At 32.5% G+C, this 18088-nt stretch overlaps 5 protein-coding genes across 5 annotated transcripts; 3 read left to right on the top strand and 2 right to left on the bottom strand.

Annotated features, from left to right (window-relative positions):
* Positions 1–1445: 1445 nt before the first annotated feature.
* LOAG_00398 (hypothetical protein) lies at positions 1446–1768 on the bottom strand (the record flags this gene model as incomplete). Its single annotated transcript, XM_020445421.1, has 2 exons — positions 1446–1652; positions 1748–1768. The coding sequence occupies 2 exons, from the start codon at positions 1766–1768 to the stop codon at positions 1446–1448; spliced, it is 228 nt and encodes a 75-aa protein (XP_020304116.1).
* A 2545-nt stretch (positions 1769–4313) lies between these two features.
* Positions 4314–4955, bottom strand: LOAG_00397 (hypothetical protein; the record flags this gene model as incomplete). Its single annotated transcript, XM_003135937.1, has 2 exons — positions 4314–4349; positions 4599–4955. 2 exons carry the CDS (start codon positions 4953–4955, stop codon positions 4314–4316), a joined length of 393 nt encoding a protein of 130 aa, XP_003135985.1.
* A 5864-nt stretch (positions 4956–10819) lies between these two features.
* Positions 10820–11062, top strand: LOAG_00396 (hypothetical protein; the record flags this gene model as incomplete). Its single annotated transcript, XM_003135936.2, has 1 exon — positions 10820–11062. The coding sequence occupies one exon, from the start codon at positions 10820–10822 to the stop codon at positions 11060–11062; it is 243 nt and encodes an 80-aa protein (XP_003135984.2).
* A 1681-nt stretch (positions 11063–12743) lies between these two features.
* Positions 12744–14205, top strand: LOAG_00395 (hypothetical protein; the record flags this gene model as incomplete). The annotated part of the gene is made up of 4 exons (XM_003135935.1): positions 12744–12812; positions 12941–13003; positions 13891–13913; positions 14025–14205. The coding sequence occupies 4 exons, from the start codon at positions 12744–12746 to the stop codon at positions 14203–14205; spliced, it is 336 nt and encodes a 111-aa protein (XP_003135983.1).
* Positions 14206–15150: 945 nt separating this feature from the next.
* On the top strand, positions 15151–15483 carry LOAG_00394 (hypothetical protein; the record flags this gene model as incomplete). The annotated part of the gene is made up of 1 exon (XM_003135934.1): positions 15151–15483. A coding segment is annotated over one exon (333 nt), but the record flags the coding sequence as incomplete, so codon positions are not given.
* Positions 15484–18088: the final 2605 nt, after the last annotated feature.

Raw genomic sequence — 18088 nt, 5'->3', positions numbered from 1 at the left:
TTGAAAAGCCAACTAAACCATGGAGATCTACTTATTGAGACTGAAATTAGTTGCTGCTGTCGTAAAGCGTAAATCTTTGGTCCTCTGATAGTTGACCTGATTAGATAACTTGGTTTGTCTGGATGCGCATTAATGATAAAGACAATTTCGTGAGGAGGACAGCGTAGGTCAGTGCTGAAAGAAATCTTGTTGAAGGGTCGAAGATAAGTTAGTGAACAAAACAGAGTATTATGGGATGTGTTATGGTAATTTGATCTTAGAAGATGTTCATTTAAATAACTCTCTGATTACTTTGCTATGCAATGTCAGTTACGGAAAGATGCTAGCGAAGTATGCAAAGATTGAACAGTTCACTTCCTTCCTTATTCTCTGCCAGTATTACACTTATTTTTAATAGACAGGATTTCTTGACATTCTTCAAAATGCCAACTTCACAAAGAGAAGCAATTATCTCAGGATCCAAGAGTGAATATGGAAAAATTACATCTATTTAACTGACCATGAAGACGATTCTTTCGCTCTTATCGGAATGAGAATCTGAATCTAAAGTCTCAGATAACTTTATAATACCTTAAAAAAGACCACTGGGATATCCGATAAAGAAATTTTCACGCACCGATATGTCATGTAGTCGTACAACAACAACCGTTATTATTATTTTTCTGTCCTAGTTTACTCTCATAAATGTTGTCATCAAAATTCAACTGGACTGAATATATATTTACGTATTTACTTACGAAATTGACAGTGGAAAAGTTAAAAAAAGGTTATTAACCATTCTGAAGGATAACATGCATTTCACAGTTTTATTAAAAGCCATGAATATATGATCGCTGCATCATCAAGATGGATAATGATTTTTACAGACGATTGTTGATCTCTTCATTTAATTTCTTTCACTCTCAGAAGATTTTTAAAGTCAAAAGAGCATTGCTTTCATCCAATGAAAATGGAAATTATCGTATGCATGGATTCGGCGAAGTTAAGTTATCCTAAATTCGAAGTTACTAGGACTGCTCTCAATTTCAAATATCTTATTTCTCTCTTAAGACAAGTCCTTTGCAAATCACTCATACCACTGATATAAAAGTAGGCTCTTATAAAATTCTTTAAATTTTCCTCCAAATTTTGAGACTTTGTTATTTATGTAATACAATTCGTTCCTAACTTCGAAGAAATTTCGAGGAAATCGCATATATCAAGAAATCTAAAAAAGCTTTCTGCCATTCCGAGCAAGGTCAGGTAAAAATGCGGTCATTTTAAAGTCATAAATCTTTGCAAATAATCACCAATATCATTGATAAGATAACCTCATATTACAGCTTGTCATAATTAGACAAATGCCCAGTGAACAAGTTATTTTGACCCTAGCGTGACCGAGCGCTGTATAGAAGTGCGCGCGTAGTGTGTTCTTGCGGCGAGGGATGTCTAGACAACTATCCTCCTCATCCGGTACCTCGGCTAACCCCTGCTAATCTTATCGTCCGTATGACATCCTTCTGTCGCACGACCCATGCTGCGTATGTGGCGCTCTGTGTCTCTGTATGTGTTGTCGTACTGGACGTTCGACCAAGGATCACCAATTTATATTCGATCTCTCCGCGTCGTTGTCCACGATTTGTTTCTCTCTCTCTCTCTTTCTCTCTTAGTTTCTGATATTTTTAAATGTTTACCTTCCCTTTTGTACCGAAAGTTGAGTTTTAGAGTTAAAAAAAGTTTGAAATAAAAGGTATTTAATCCCACTTACTAATCGGTCATTGGAATTCATTTACTAAATTATTCTCAATTTCATTTTTATAACTCTAAAATTATGAAAATCCCGTCGTTACTACTTCAATGCCATGTTAATATTAAGTGCATTAGCTTTAGATGCCAACTTTTATGCCATAAGTTTTAGCCTTATTCTTTTGCTATAAAATTTTGACACTTTACTATGATTTATTCCCGTCCTCAGAAAATCGGTATTGCAAGATTTGAGAAAATATTGTTGAATACGAAAGGTTATTCGTTATCATTTTTCACTCAGAAATTTTTCATCCCGAGATAAATCTCGGTGCAAAGCATCGGAAAAAGTGGCTTTCCTCGACCTGGACATAGTAGTAATGCTGTTGGAAGGAAGAATGACCGAGGTTTCCTTTGTTGGTAAATAGCCCTTTGAAAAAAAAGAACACAAAAGCGGTCTGCTTCTCATTTGCATGTCAACTATCTCATGATCACTTAGATTCCATTGTCTCATCACAAGACCATCCTCATTCCAATCCCAAAAAAAGCATCTGCTGCTCCCCAAAAAATGAATTCAATTTTGCTATTGTTGTTGTTATTGTTGATAGGTAATGGTTCGTGGTTCGTCTTATTTACCTTTCAATAAATCTTTGACAAAGTTCCTCATAATTTCACACTGCTAAGATGCGATAATGTCTTCTCAGTAGTTTGAAACTTTGTATTCCATTACCTTGCCGACTATCGTAATATTCAATAGAGGACCTTCATCCTTTTTGTTCCCTCTCTACAACTTCAAACATTGTCACCAAATACGAGTTAGGATTTCGTCAACATTTACATATTGTCATTAATACTTAATTCTAAGCTATCAAATAGAACTCGCTGTTCAGATTTTCATACTCGATAACTTCACAACCACGGGGACACCACCCCATACTCTCCGTATCTATATGGGATGCATGGCACACTATCTTCTGAAAGATGTATGATAGTTGAAAAATATTCTTTCAATACTCTGATGATGTTATCAAATTAGCCAGGTGAAATTAAACAGAAGAGGTCATGTTTCAGGTTCACCCAAAAATTCAAATCACTTGGCCAAGTGGTATGAATCAATTACGTGAACATTTGGCTATGTCGTAGAAAATAGTAAATAATGGTTATTTAACGGGAATTGATGTTTCATTTCTAATTTTAGCAAGAGCACATTTACGAGAACAAAATTCGCATTTTTGTGCAAAAAGCATGATGAAAATCCCTTCCTAATAATTGAAATGATTTGAATTTATTTATTGCAATGGTTAATTCATATATGGAAAATACGAACTTAGTGATAAAGTAAATAGCTTTAGCGAAGGGACGTATTGATAATGACTCCTGAGGTGATAGTGGGCTGATGGTGTTAATATCATAAAATGAACACCATTTGGAACTGTAATTATGTTTGCTGGTCATGATAATGCGGATAATTGTAAAGTAAGTGCTTCCCATAATCCTCTAAGTAACCGATGAAAGTACCAATTATTATAGGGATAATAACAATAGTGTTGTAACTGTGACGATGATACTGGTGACAAGTTTGATAATTATGTTGCTGTCACGTCAATACGACAGTAATAATACAGTAACGATGGCGGGACTGTTATGATTTTAACGTGCTACGATTTAAATTGCATATTTTTGTAATTTATTGGGAAGAAATCCCGTCGTTTGGTGCCCTGTTGCATCCCATTAAAAGCCACAAACGTTTTCCACTACTAAGTAACGTAGTAAATAACGCCTTTTCTTTTAGAGATTATGCAACATTTCAGTAATTTTGATAAAATATACGTGATTTGGGAATATTTGCTTGACAAGAAGCAACTTAGATTTTGCAAAAGGTGTGAAATGTCCTTTAAACACTTTGCATCACAAATAAATTCAGGCTCACATATTATCTCTTTTCTTCTCCAAGCAGTACTTGAGCTGTCAGTTGGATTTAGAAATTGATTCTTAGAAGTAACTTCTGAGCTATTTTCTATCCTTTACTCCTTGGCTACTATATAACAAATAGTTTAGATAAAGTCCTCTAATAGTTGGCATCGTGTCTTCCCCAGGTAATTTCATGACTAGGATCTACTGCTTCTACCATCATTATTAACATCATGCAACTTTATCAATCTGTTGAATGAATAGGTGAGCAATTAAGAAAGTATTATTCCTCAGAAAAAAAAAATTCGAAAAACAGTTTGAACTCCCTTTCAAGAAAATGAAAAATGACTTTAAAAAACAGACCGTCAAAATGTGGATACTCTTTCAATCATCACTTATCTTTTTCCTTGCTTTCTCTAATTTCTAAATTCTTTTCTATTAAAAATTTTCCCATTTTTTCTTTAAAAAATTACAGTTAATATCGTAGCATTCCTTAATGAAGTTTAAAATTCATTGATTATTTGATAGAAATTTTCAACCGTTTAAAATTTGGCTTTCATAAAATTATTTCTTTTTCGCTCTTTTTTTAATCTTTTTGCTACATAAAATAAAAAGTCACGAACTATCGACGAATGATACATAATTTCTCATGCTTTCTTGTTAATGAATTCTACCAATATTTATTTGTAATTGTTGAAACCAGTCGTCTGTTCCTTCTGTAAGCAGCTGGAATCGTTCTATCGAAAAAGATATCCGGAGAGAATTCTATGAGTTCAACCCCGAAAGCATATTGTGTTAAAAGATACAGTACTAGTTTCGGTCTTGAAATATCTCTCTGAAGTCGCACAACGTTGTGACAGGCTCGATGTTGGAGCATCGTAATCAGCTGAGACTATCACTTATTTGCAAACTTATTTGATAGCTACACAATTACTTTAAAGTTGCAAAATTTTGATATGACTGACAGAAGCTTGTTTTTTCTTTTCACATTTCAAAATTGAACTACTTGGCTTTCTCAATTTGTCTAAAACTTGCAAAATATTACGTTCCTTTGTGATTTGATTTCCCGAGCTAAAAAATATTTCTACTTGACGATGGGAAAATCCTAGTGAACATTTTTGGTTCTTTCGATTGTTGTCTGAAGTGGGTAGTATCTGATATATAACCCATTTGCCTGTAATGTAAATGTCGTTGTTAAGATAAAGATCAGATGTATACAGCATGATTTTGAAGTTATTTCCAAGGCCTTTACCGCCCAATGATTGTCGAGCAGTTATAATGACAATGACAGTCTCTGCAATGACAACAACAGGAAAGGTCATTCTAGCAGTATCGAACAGTATCATTAGTGATTGCTAGCACAATTTTATTGCTGTTCATTCTTTCCCAAACCTTCCCATTCTTCGTTAACTTAATTATGTTCTTAATTCTTTTCAAATATCAAGTTTTTGAAATGATGTTCCTTTTGTTGCATTAGCACACAAAAGTATTCTTTTCTTTTTGATTAATTGCGCTTGAAATTAAAGTTAGTTTGCATCTCTTATTCCTTCCTGATTTTAACATTTAAAATTCTCCTCCTTTAAATGGAAAAAATTAAAACATTACATATTTTTTAAAGTTTATTTATTTTTTAACCCAATCTTCAGCATCCTTCTAGAGAACTCATTGTTCAAAAACACAATTTTATGAATTAAAATACCAATATTTGATGTCTGAAAGTGTTTTACAAGAACACCGAACCGATCATAATTTCAGTTGCTACACATTTCTCTGTCCACTATTGATTCTAATTTTGTTGGCAATCGTTAGGTCGTCCTATGATCCATCCTACCATCCGGAATTCCTGCTGTTCAATTATATCCGTTCCGCCCTCATTCATTCATTCCTTCCTCCTTTTTATACCTTCTCTTTTATCATATATTAAACCATGCAACCATTCTTTTCAATTTTCATAACATTGATGTAAAATACGTCTAAATACGAAAGAAGGTTGCAATGTGTAATAAAGAGAAACTTCCTATACTTTTTTGTTGTTTAAAACAAGTTTGCATTTTAGATAAAAGTACAGAATGCCTTCTCTAAAAGGTTTATTTTTGTCACATACATTGTCGCACACACACATAGATGCATGCTGCACCAGTGAACTGTAGTTTATACATTCTATCGTTAGCTACGCGCAGTTTGCAATTTTCATTTGAATTTACAGGTTTCGATCTTAAGTGAGTTAACTTTTACTGGTTAGAAGGCATCATAGACAGTGGGTAGTCCAAGTGGATTCCAAGTGCATCACAGTGTTGGGTTATCGTTTGATGATGAGTGAGAAGTAATTAGGCTAAGATAGTAAACCATTCTCATTTTGCATTTCAGCCAATTGTAATTATTTTGCTAGACTTTACAGAGTTTCCTGTAATGTACTCATAAAATAGAAGAACGAAGAGAGAAGTGGAGGCTATCTAAGTGAATTGTTATCCTTTCATATATCCATTTTCGATCGATCTTTGAGTTATAACTTTTTTTTGAAAATTAATCGCTAATGGGATGATTTGTTCAGCTGATACCAAAATATGTAGCAAATTTGAATCAGTGAAAGGAAAAAAAAATTGAGCGCAGAATTGGGATAAATGGAAATGGAAATGCGGTGAATCATTGCCGGTCCCTTAATTATCTAATGGAATCAGTTTGGAAAAATCGAATTTGGTAGCAAGATGCATTAACTTTCATTTATATTTGTTTAATTTATTTGAAAATTTGTAAGTGATGATTTGGGATTTGAAAGTGAGCATTATAAATGTTTGAAATTGGGTAGACGGAAAGAAGAAAAGAATGTATGCGATCACGTCATGCTATATGTAAATTTAGAGTGATATGATAATTGACGAGTAATATTAATAGCATCTCTGCTTCTACCACTATTATTATTACTGCTATATGGGGACTACTGTGGAAGTACTTTACGACTAAAATCTCAATATCTTCAAAGCTTAGAGTTGGAACTTAGTGTATTGTTCCCTCAATACCACATATTTCAAATCCATATAAACAGGTATTTACAAGATTTCAGCATTTAACATATTTAACAGATTTTTGATGGAATGCTTTCAAGTACAAATCCTTGTCTATCTTTAAACATGGCATCCAAATGTCTCATCTTCACTTGCGGCTCTGTAAATCTCCCGGGAACTAAACTAAGCAAGTGCTACGAGAATTCATTTAAAATATTGAATTGAAAAGAATGAAAATATGAGCCATTTGTAAAGTTAGTTGGAATTCCAAATGGATGTTGGAAGCTAAGGAGAACTTTATCGATGTATTATGACATTATTCATAGATATTTAAATATAATAATCGTTGTCACATCAATCGAACAAGTGCTTATTTACTCCTTTTGCTTAATCACTACTTAAAACAGAAATCCCTTCTTTCAGATTTCAGATCATCGTTGTATTGCTTTTCTACACAGAGAAAATCTTTCGAATCTTTCTGAATCTGCAGCTTCGTTCCCGTAACTTTGAGTGTTACCGAATGTTCATCTCATAATCAAACTTTTTAATTGAGGAACCCAATCCCCAACATCACCACAATCATCGAATTACAGCTCTGGCTCTCCTTTAGTCTGTACGATATATATGGCTTACAAGCAATGACATTTCCTTTCCACTCATTCGTTTTAGGCGATCATCCAAAATGTCCACTACATGTTATAATTATTGCTAAGGTTTAAGATCTAAGGCCTATAGCTGCATCTTCCTTTCGTTCTCACAAAATTTTCGAAGAATTTTTGATGTAGTGAATTTTGCAGTCACTGCAAGTACTTCATGATTTTCATATGTTTTGATGAATTTCAACAAATGATTTTGCAGAAATCACATTTTTTCTGATTTGTTCGTATAGATTTTACCTTACTCATCTTCCAAAACGACTTCTTGCCCTGATATATCCAATTCATCTATTAGAGTGACGAAATTTTCCAATCGAAATTTTTTTTTCCAATTTATAGGAAAAATTTTCCAATTTGTAGGATTTCTCATGTTTGCATTATGTTTCTTCAACTCCTTTCTAAATTTCATAAGATACTGTCATTATTTTTTATTCATCTAAACTCACTGTTAGTGCTATTGATGTCATTTACCATAACTGTCATCAAATTGTGACTTTCAATGATGTCATTTAAGAAACATTATTGTTAACGAAAGCAAACAGAAGAAAGTGAAAGGGAATGAAGGGAAACCAGCAATGACAGCGATAGGTTGATTGATTTCATTTGCATTAATATCAGGTCATTTCAATGAATTATTCAATCATTTTGTAGCTTATCGTAAAACAGACGTGTAATTGAATTAAACATCTCTTTGAAGTCATTTCAATAACTTCCTTCCTTCATTTTCCTGTTACATCGTTCCTTTACAACATTTGCTTTTGGATTTCCCGAGAGTGATACTAGATTGTTTCCTCTTAGTACAAATCTTCTTCATCTAGTCTTGTCTCCATGCTATTATTGGTTAGTCTTTTTTCTTTTCATATTAGTAAATTTTAATTCCATTTAAACGCTCTTCTCCCTGTCTTTTGAATACTTTTAGGACATTGGAAACTTTAACATGTCCTTCAGATAGTAAGGATTTAAATTCTTAAAATATCAGGCATGCAGATTTTTAATGCTCTTTAGGGGGGTACTTGCTTTGATTGGTCATCTATGTGACAAGTTTTACTGCCAGTTTCACTCATTTACCGATTATTTTTGTGATTTAATCCTCCCTATCAATGTGATTGATAATATTTTGAAAATAGTTATTGTTGTTTGGTAATAATTTTGCAAATATAATTCGTTAAATCAGTTATTATCGGCAAATTTTTTAAGATATCAGTATAACCATTTGCACTATTTGCGATTTTCAATCTCTTGACCATTTCATTGATGCTATGAATGAGTAGTTGTCACCATTTTCAATCATATGGTCAGAATTTAATCCTGTCCCATTTAATGTCACTTCTTAATTAGTGTGGACAGTTGCGGATGTTTTTATAAATGAGTAAAGAGTGAGATGCATAATTTTTGAGAAGACCAGAAATGATTAATATGATTTGTTTCATACCAAAAATGTTTCATATCGTGTCTGATTTAAAGCAAAAGCTTAAAACTCATTCCATCTAAATTCAACTTTTCTCCTATTTCAACTTCCCAATTTCTTGCATTATATTTGTCCCGAATTTTTAGTTTCCAATGCAATTCTTTCCAACTTTAATGGCATTGTTGCTGTTACTCGTTAATGAGCCAAATTTGAAGGGTTGTTCAGTGAGTGATACGAGAAAGTGAAATTGATGGAAAATAATTAGTTTTTCACTGTGCGCGGAAATTCCACAAAACCTAATGGAAATAGTGTAAAATTGTTTATTCTCACTAAACATTTGCTAATAACAAAGTCGCTTAAATAACGAAGACAGGTTAGAATATACCTGAACCCAGCGACACTTCTGTCACTTGTCCTTTAATTTATATTCCTTGTAAAATGAATGATTTTATAAGTTCTGTTCAGTTTTAATTCTTGCATCAGTGATGACTGATGAGAATTACATTTATTTGACTGATTTCCATACTGATCCAAAAATTTTCCCATTTGAATGGTTTACAAGGTTACCTCCAAAGTAATGCAAATGCAAAAGTCAATTAGAGGAAGCAAGAAGATGAAGAAAGATCAATTTTCTGGCTCAGAATGAAGCTTCATTAATTCAACAAATCTATGGTGAAACTAAAAGTCAGCGAAATCATTATCTCAATATATTGGATCAGGAATAATGAACAATTTCTTTTTTTTTTTTTTTTGTCTCTGACTTTGGCTAAAGCTGCTGGTAGCGTTTTTAACTGATCATTTTCTTGGCCTGCAGACATTGTCAAATATATCATAAACTTGGTTCCCAATTTAGGATTTACGATCACCAAGGCAAGCTGTGCTATCGATGCCACGAAAAAGATATATATGTATTTTCAACTTTTTGTTTTTCGGTGTATTTTCCTGAAAAGCTAGGAAAATACCTCGGGGAATTGTAGAGACTCTTCTTTCAATTCTTTCATCCTTCAAATTTCTAATCTCTTTCCTCTTTTTGGCCTATTTGCTCTCGTATCTCACTTGTTTCCCTTTCATTTTGTCTATTATTCAAACTCTAAATTTAAATTTTGAATTTTCAAGACCGTGATTTGCTTGGCATTTTCAAGTTTGGAAGCAAAAATTGCCTGACAACTCAGAAGTCAGGTATTAACTATATATCTGATTATCTATGCTCATCATCGACTTACTAAACTTTGATTTTCACTGTATTGGTACTTTCAAAGTTTAAGCCATGACCTTAAAATACTTCGAATTATTGTGCTGCTAATTTTTTCACCATGGTAAGCTTTCATTTTTTTCTTTTTTCATTGCTTATTAAGCATGAAATCAATGTCGGATGTGAAGATCCGGTTGAAAATTTTATTTTGAATTTGGAAATTTCAAAATGAATCTGTTAAATTTTAGATTTTTCTGCCACACTTCAGATAATTGAGCCAAAATTGCCCAGAAAAATTGTTCTCATCGAAATAATAATTTCATTTCTTTTTTTGTGAAAACTTTTAGAAACCATTAAGTACTGCAAAATTTAATACAATGAATGCTAATTTTGCGTGGTAAAGTGGTCGAATAAGATCCATTTTTAGGTGTAATAGTGAAAGTGTGAAACAGTTGTTGTTGGCTCTAGTTTCAAGTCACCAAAATGTAGTTAAACGATAAGTATTGTTGCTGCGATTCTTTTTGTCCTAAACTTTACCTCTCAGTTTTTATGATTTTCTTCCGTATCTGTTGGAGACTTTTAGGAGATTAGCCGGTCGTCAGGAAAGCAAATGCTACGGAATGGTGAGATTGAAGTAAATTTTTAAACACGATGGAATTATTACTTTCTTTCATTTTGATGGTTTCATACTTCAGCTTTACTCAATTTGTGTCGTGACATTTTAAATTTCTAATTTGAAGTCAGTTAATTAAAATTTGCACTATTTATGATTTTTGTTTGAAAGATTAATTTTCCTCAAAAACGACGACTGTTACTGTGTTATTGTCTGTCAACTTCAAAAGGATTTGTTATTTGATCGATAATTTCTTTTTTCATACTTCTAGGAAAATTCAAGCAAGTAGTTGCAGGCGAAGAAACAATACTACAGATGTGGGAAGGTCGACCAATCGACAGTATCAACGGTTGGCCGATATTTGAGAATGGTGCAAGTAGCACTGGAATTTCCATGTCCACATCGATGGTAATGAATTGCAGCTCACCGAAATTGTCCAGCAAAGAAAATCATACGAATTCATTACAACATCCACGATACAGTGAGCGTAATAAGGTATCCCACTTATCGGATGAAATGTCAGACCAGGTAATATCATGCAACTCATTGATAGTTTAGATTTTCTGACATAAACGGAGCAGTCTACAATTTCTTTCTTCCCTTAAATTTTTGCTTTTTTTTTTACAGTTAAATTTACATTGTTAGAAATCTTATTATGATCAATCATTTGCCACTTTCTCAGCAAAATAAGTTAAACCTATTTACATATGTAGTTGTATAATATTTAATTACTTTATATCATCTGCTGACAATTGCCACATTACTCGTCGTAAATAAAAAAAAAAAGAAAAAAAACGGTAAAATAGATGTTTTATATACTGGAAAATTTGTTTACCGAAGGAATATTTAATTATTCATATATCATGAATGATAGGAACTTAGCTGAATCTTTGATGATATTCGAATTAGGTTCAAATTTTTAAATATTTTTCAAGAAAACTGGTTACAGCTTTTCCAATCCCTGTAATTTCAGTTCTTCTTTTGTTCACTTTTGGCAGATTTATTGAAACTGGCGAAGGGGCAAAGAAAAATATCTTGCAGAGATGAATAATCTCTCTCTTCAACAAACTGAATAAATTTAACCGTTAAATTGAAATAACGATATCCAATATATCAACTTTCATTTATTCCTAGCATCTCTGCGAAATCTTCATTTCCTTCTAAACTTCTTGACTTATTTTTTTTTTTCTACATATATTTCTAAGAATTTAAGAAGTGCTACACTTTATCAAACTATTTTGCAAAAGTTTGCGAACAGATATTCAATCTTTTGCTTAATAAGGGGATATTAATGCATTTCCAACAAAGTCTATATTTGAATAGTTAAAATTTCTAATAAATACAATGGGACTTGTGCGGAGTAATTTGCAAAATGGAGGTGTTACAAAATTTCCAAATTCAACTGATGTCTTTTCGTTGAAGATAAAAAAAGGATTAAGTGAAAATTGCGATATACTTTAGAAAATGCCATATTTGTGTAAAAAAAAAGGAGAAAAAAAACCTTTCTGATTGTTACTTTTGAAAAACTCGATTTCATCTTCAACTTAAAATGCACATAATGCTCCTTTCTGCATTATCATATAAAATATCTAATAGTTAAACAAACATTGTGGCAAACTTTTACCTGAAAACGAACACCAAGAATAGCCAATTGAAACATAAAAATGTATCGGAATTTTTATCCTTATAAACCTAATCTTTTCAAGACATTATGGACAGAAATGGTTAAGTTATGGCATATAATCGAATCGTGACAAAAGAACAAACAAACAAATAAATAAATAGGACATCTCTAGCGCTATACTATTGGAGCAAATAAAACAATGTTATCGCAATTGCTACTGCGATATCAATCCACCGGAAACACCAAGAAATAATACGGATATCTAAAAGTGAAAGGGATATGGCAAATGTTAATCATCGATTATTTTGGCATGTCATTATGTTAAAAAATTGGGAGAACAAGATATTTTTATATGTCATGAATCAAATCACCAAGCTCGTAATCCTTGGGAATAATTTCCAGTTAAAAATATTGCTTATGAAGTAATTTCTTGTTAAGGAAGCAAAAGCTTCCTGCTTAAATAATACTTCCAACTTCATTTATAATTTAATTTATCAATTACAATTCTCCATTTAACAGAATTGTGATAAAGATTAAGATAGAGATAAAAATGAATCCAAATTAAATGTTCGCTGAGGTTAACTCTCGATATTATAGATGTCGGAATTTATCAGAATGGATGAGAGGAGAAGAAATGTTAGCACTTCTCTAAAAATGCTTCGTATCCTAAAGCATTCAATCAATGTACATTTCCAAAACTGCTTTTTCCACTCCTCTGTTTCTAATCGAGTGAAGGGATCTATTTTACAACAGGATATTTCCTTAAAATGAGAATTGATACGAAGTTGTTGAAATTCATTTCCCTGTTTCAGGGTGCAACTACTGGCTCAAGTTCGAGCGTCAGTTGGCAGCTTCTTTCCGTTACTCTTCATCGGGTTAGTTCGTTCAATTGATACACAACTGTTTACTACTACTAACTACTACTACCATTTTATTTTCACCAATTCTCTTCTCTTCTCTTACCTTCCTGTCTAGTTTATTCCATCTTCCAATTCAGTAACTGTAATCAAAACGTTTATATTAAAACATTCAGTCTTATTTTAATGTTTTTTGCTTGCTATCAATACATAGACATTAGTTTCATTTAGCTTGAAACAACTCCAAATATTTAAATAAATTGAGCTAAATTAATTAAATTTTCAATCCAGTATCTAATTAGTACTATGCCAGGTAGACTTATTTTTTATCCACTGTTCATGTACTTTATCTATCACTGGTTCAACATCTCTTATTCAATCTTTTTTGCTCTCTTATCTAATTTTCGTATTCAATAACCATTTCATTTGAATATCAGTTTAGGGAATAACAGTGATGCTATTATATTTGCTAGCAGGCAAACGTTGATTAAACGCGACTTTCACATCTTATCATATCAGGAAGTAAATGGACTGATTGATTTAGTGTTGTTTAAAAAAATGAATGACTATAGATTTTGATTAAAATTTCCAAAGAATTTCCATGTAAAACCGTTTTCATTTCATTTTGTTTTTTTTTTTTTTTTTTGCATCTTTGCTTGAAAGAAATGAATTACTAAAGCAAATATATTGATTTCTATTAAACCAATATGATTTACTTTCTTGAGTAAATTGTAGATGATAGCATTAAAAGGATAATACGTTAATATCCGTTACAGATACGGAGTCCTCTTTGTTTTTCTTTTTTCTTTTTTAAAATTTCCTGCTAATATTGATTTCTGAACAGTTCATGGCGATTTTAATAATACTCGAGACATATTTGAAAATGAATTAGAGCTGCCTTTTAGATTTGTCAGAAGGATTTACGAGTGTATTTTATGAATTCATAGCTTAATAAAAGGATTTGTGGATTCAGAAGTCTCATATCAGAAATTTCCAAACTCCCATCACTGTCGAAATTGAATCCGCTTTCTTTTTTTAGACAGGTTAGGGATAGTTTCATGAGCGTTGTTACTAGGATTGTTAGGATGAAGGAAGAGGACATAAATCGATATACTCTAAAGTCTAGTCATAGTAATGCTACTATGAGTAATGATAGTAGAATGGATGATAGTAGTAGTAGTATCATTGTCTTCCATTTCGAAACCAATTTCGGATACTGAAGTAGGAAGGAAGGAGGAATTGGCTTCTTTCATTCATCTTTCTTCAAGCTCACCCAAAAGCGCCTCTTCCATCTACCATCTATCTCGTTTGTTTGAATATAAGCTTAAAAAAAAAAAATTTTAATGCACCGTTGTCCATTCTTTCAACCATTTCAATTATTAATATTTGATGCAGACTGAATACAGTCAGAGAATGAATGACCCGTCCATTTTGCGTCCGCTGCTGTTTCATGTAACGATTATTTTTCTTTCCTTTTATCCTTGATTGTTAATAGTGATAATATCATTTGTGTAACACTCAGAGATTTCGGTTTTTACGATTAGACTTAGTTAACATATTCATATAGATAAAATAGCTTTTTCACTCTTTGACATGTCAATTATTGGGGTGCTTAAGTTGAATTTCCCTCAAGACTCTCAATTTATGAAATGAAGTATTTGAAACTATAAGTCAAAAAAGTATCGTTTAAAAATGTTTTCTGAGGACAATGTTTAAAAACCCTTTTAGGGTGAATTTAGTTATTTTCAAAGTCTTTCTCTCTTTTTCTTTTTAAATCGAACTTAAATTTCAGTTTGCTGCTAATTATTTGTGATAAAGCTATTTTGAAATGAATTGAGACTAGGATCAGCGATAGAGAGAGTGTGAGGAAAGCGATTTTAAATTGCAGTCGATTTTCTCTCCCATTCCATTTCAGAGTGATTGAGAGCAATTGCTGATAAGTCTGTTAAATCAAACTCCAAAAACTGGAACTTTGCTGCTTTTTTAGAAAATGCAGTAAGGCCTATTTTCTCGGAAACTTGTTACTACAATGATACCTATCGTAGTTTCTTTATTTCTTTCTCTCTAAAGTTTCAATTGTCTCTCAGTTATTTCTTTTACAAAATTAATATCAAATTGATAAATTGAAAAAGATTTTCCATTGCATATTACTGAAAAGTTGGAAATCATTTAAGATCTTTAAATTTAAATATTCTCTCCATTCTTCTGCAATAGTACTATCTTTTCACTGTTTACTTTGTCTAATTTCTCATAAATTCGTCACTTCAACTACTCAAAAGTGTGAGAAGACATGTTCCATATCTATACAGACACATACACATACATACACACACACACACACACACATACACACATATATATATATATACATATGCACAGAGAGACAGACAGACACAGGTATATATTGTGTCTGCACAATAATTGCCAACATTAACGACAACCTTTATGGTGTTCATTTCGCATCAGTTCGTGGCGCAAATTTTTGCAGGCAAATGCAAATTCGTATTTAGCATCTATTGATTTGTTCGAAAAAATTTTTTTATTTGTCCTAACATTGTGTCTGTCTGTCCGCAGTTTGATCTCGAGAATTTATCAATGATTATATATAGAAAGTAAAGACAGTTAAGTGGGATTTTCTATTCCTTTCAATAAGAACTATAATAGCCATAGCAAAAATTCAATTTTAAACTTTGAATTAATTTTAGCATTTAGTTCGATTTATTAATCTTTAAATTTATTTACAGACTTTCATTCCATTATAAACATTCTTTAATGAGACCAGATAATTGACGATCAGTTGATGATTGGTTCGAGCTGAATTGCTCAATTTTCGGGAATTTTTTTATAAATTTTGGACATATTTGATAATAGGCAATAGTAATTTTCTAAATTAGTCTTTGTTACACTTACCCAAAATTTACTTTTACAGATTATTGCATTTTGATGAGGCGGTCTACCCAGTAAATTCCTTTTCCTCTTTTTCCTGCTTTCTCTTCATCAAAAACAAAGAACATTGCGGAAGTTAGTTGAAGCATTCAAGTATGAACCTGAATTACTTATCATTTCAGGCTTAAACACCATTCATCAAAAACAAAAGACATTCCGGAATTAGTTGAAGCATGATGAACCTGAATTGCTTATCATTTCAGGCTTGCGCATCACCCTTACAAACACCAACGATACTTTGACCAAATTCTACAATTGCAGTCTATAAAGTTTCATTCTTCACATAAATTCAAAGTTCTGTCTACCGACCGATTTCTCAACTCTAAACCATTACTGCATATCAATAACGGAAAAATAGATTGATGGGATATTCGTAGAAAGGACTTAACGATGCAATTTCTGGACTGACCGTTGTTATTATTGATAAATAGTAGTGGACTATGATGGATGATGCATGTTAGCTTCGTTGTTTACATAAATTTTCTCCCACTCAAATTATACTTCCTCCATCTTTTTCAGTTGTTATATTTGCATTTATTAGAATATTATACATATATGTGTGAATACTCTTATTATGGCAATATTAGCAGGGAAATAGATCGATGAGAACCGATAGAAAAGCAGTAATCTGCCAAGTAAAACTTTCTTTTGGTAAGTATTGGTGGATGATGTATGTTACCCATCTATTTTACTTGGCCACTTTCATATGGCTATCTAAAAGAAATAAAGTAAAAATTGAAGAGAGGCGCTAGGCTAGACAAACATTCCAGTGGAAAAATTTACTTTTTAACGGTTGTCCATCACTTACTTTGTCGGTTCAAACATATCCACCATTTTTGTTCCCTTTATGTTTATTCTATGAGTTAGCACTGTTCACGAAGTTCATGTGAGTGGAATGAGTGGAAGAGGTTACGTAAGTAATCCATAACTAATTTACAAGACCAATTAATTACATCCTCTTCCTTCCTTCTTTTCATTCAACTGTTTAAAATTTTCCCAAGTACTCTGCCTGAACATGAATAAATCACTGTTATGCCTGTCTGTACCTCCGTTTATTTGCATCTGCGTCTGTTCATATGTCTCGTTCCGGACAATCGGTCAGAACCAATATTACGATCACTCATAATCGATTATATCACGTGAAAACAGTTCCTTCCCTTTGTGACGCATTTATTGACGTTGGGACGAGCACTTGACCTATTCACGTAGAATATGACATGAACGACAATATTCATTTTCTTCCGTAATGTAATCAAGAATATAAATTCATTTCCTTAAATATGTAAAGGAGAACAAGATGGTAGTACTGTAAGGACGAAGAAAGGGAATAAGCAACGTCTTTCGGAACGGAGAGATAATGCTCTCCGGTAGAGTATTCAGATCGCGATATGCTGTAGTGAGATACATAATGAAGTAGGTCGAGCAAAATTCAGAATTTAATTTTTTAAAATATTTGAATAATTTCAAATCATATAATGGCTTAGGATTAGACGAGAATAGCCAGATGAATTCATCTGAATCATGTGTTTATCATACGGTTACGTGAACTGATTAATCACTCTCACTTGATTCCTCTATAATCTCATCACTTCTCGGTATTCTCTGGTTAGAGGTTCATGTGCTAACCATCAAATTGGTCCAGATGTCTGATCTTGGGTTGAAACCTAGGATTATATCACATGATATCATCTCCTACCCACTCTTGCTAAGTCGCGGAGCTCTCCTCGTTAATATAGCAGGAGTGAAATTTAATTAAACCTTTAAATTGGGACACTGCTTCATCTTGCCGATTTTTTTAGCCGTAATCTTATTAACCGATCGTTCAAATCGATGCGTTGTCATGTTCTCGCCTTTTCTTTTAAATTTTATTCTCGTCGCATAACTACAACCGGATGCCATCATGGTACGCCGTATCTTCCTTCCTTCACTGTTGAAAATCTCAAAATCGTTTTCAATTTTTCTTGATAATATCGAATGTTTCGGACTGGAATTCGAATGTCAAAAAGTTTTTCTGGGAATATCAGTTTATCATAAACTAGAATTAAATTGACAGATTCAAATTCAATTTAAACTTCGTTTCATCTAATTTAGTTGTATCCTTTCTCATGGTGATTCCATCCAATATACCTCCAATTGCTGATTGACCCGGTGAGGAAA

This window comes from Loa loa, assembly GCF_000183805.2.
Source record: "Loa loa unplaced genomic scaffold supercont3.45, whole genome shotgun sequence".
NCBI classification, from domain to species: domain Eukaryota; kingdom Metazoa; phylum Nematoda; class Chromadorea; order Rhabditida; family Onchocercidae; genus Loa; species Loa loa.
Note: the sequence above shows the minus strand (reverse complement) of the source record. Positions and strands in the feature narration are given on the sequence as shown.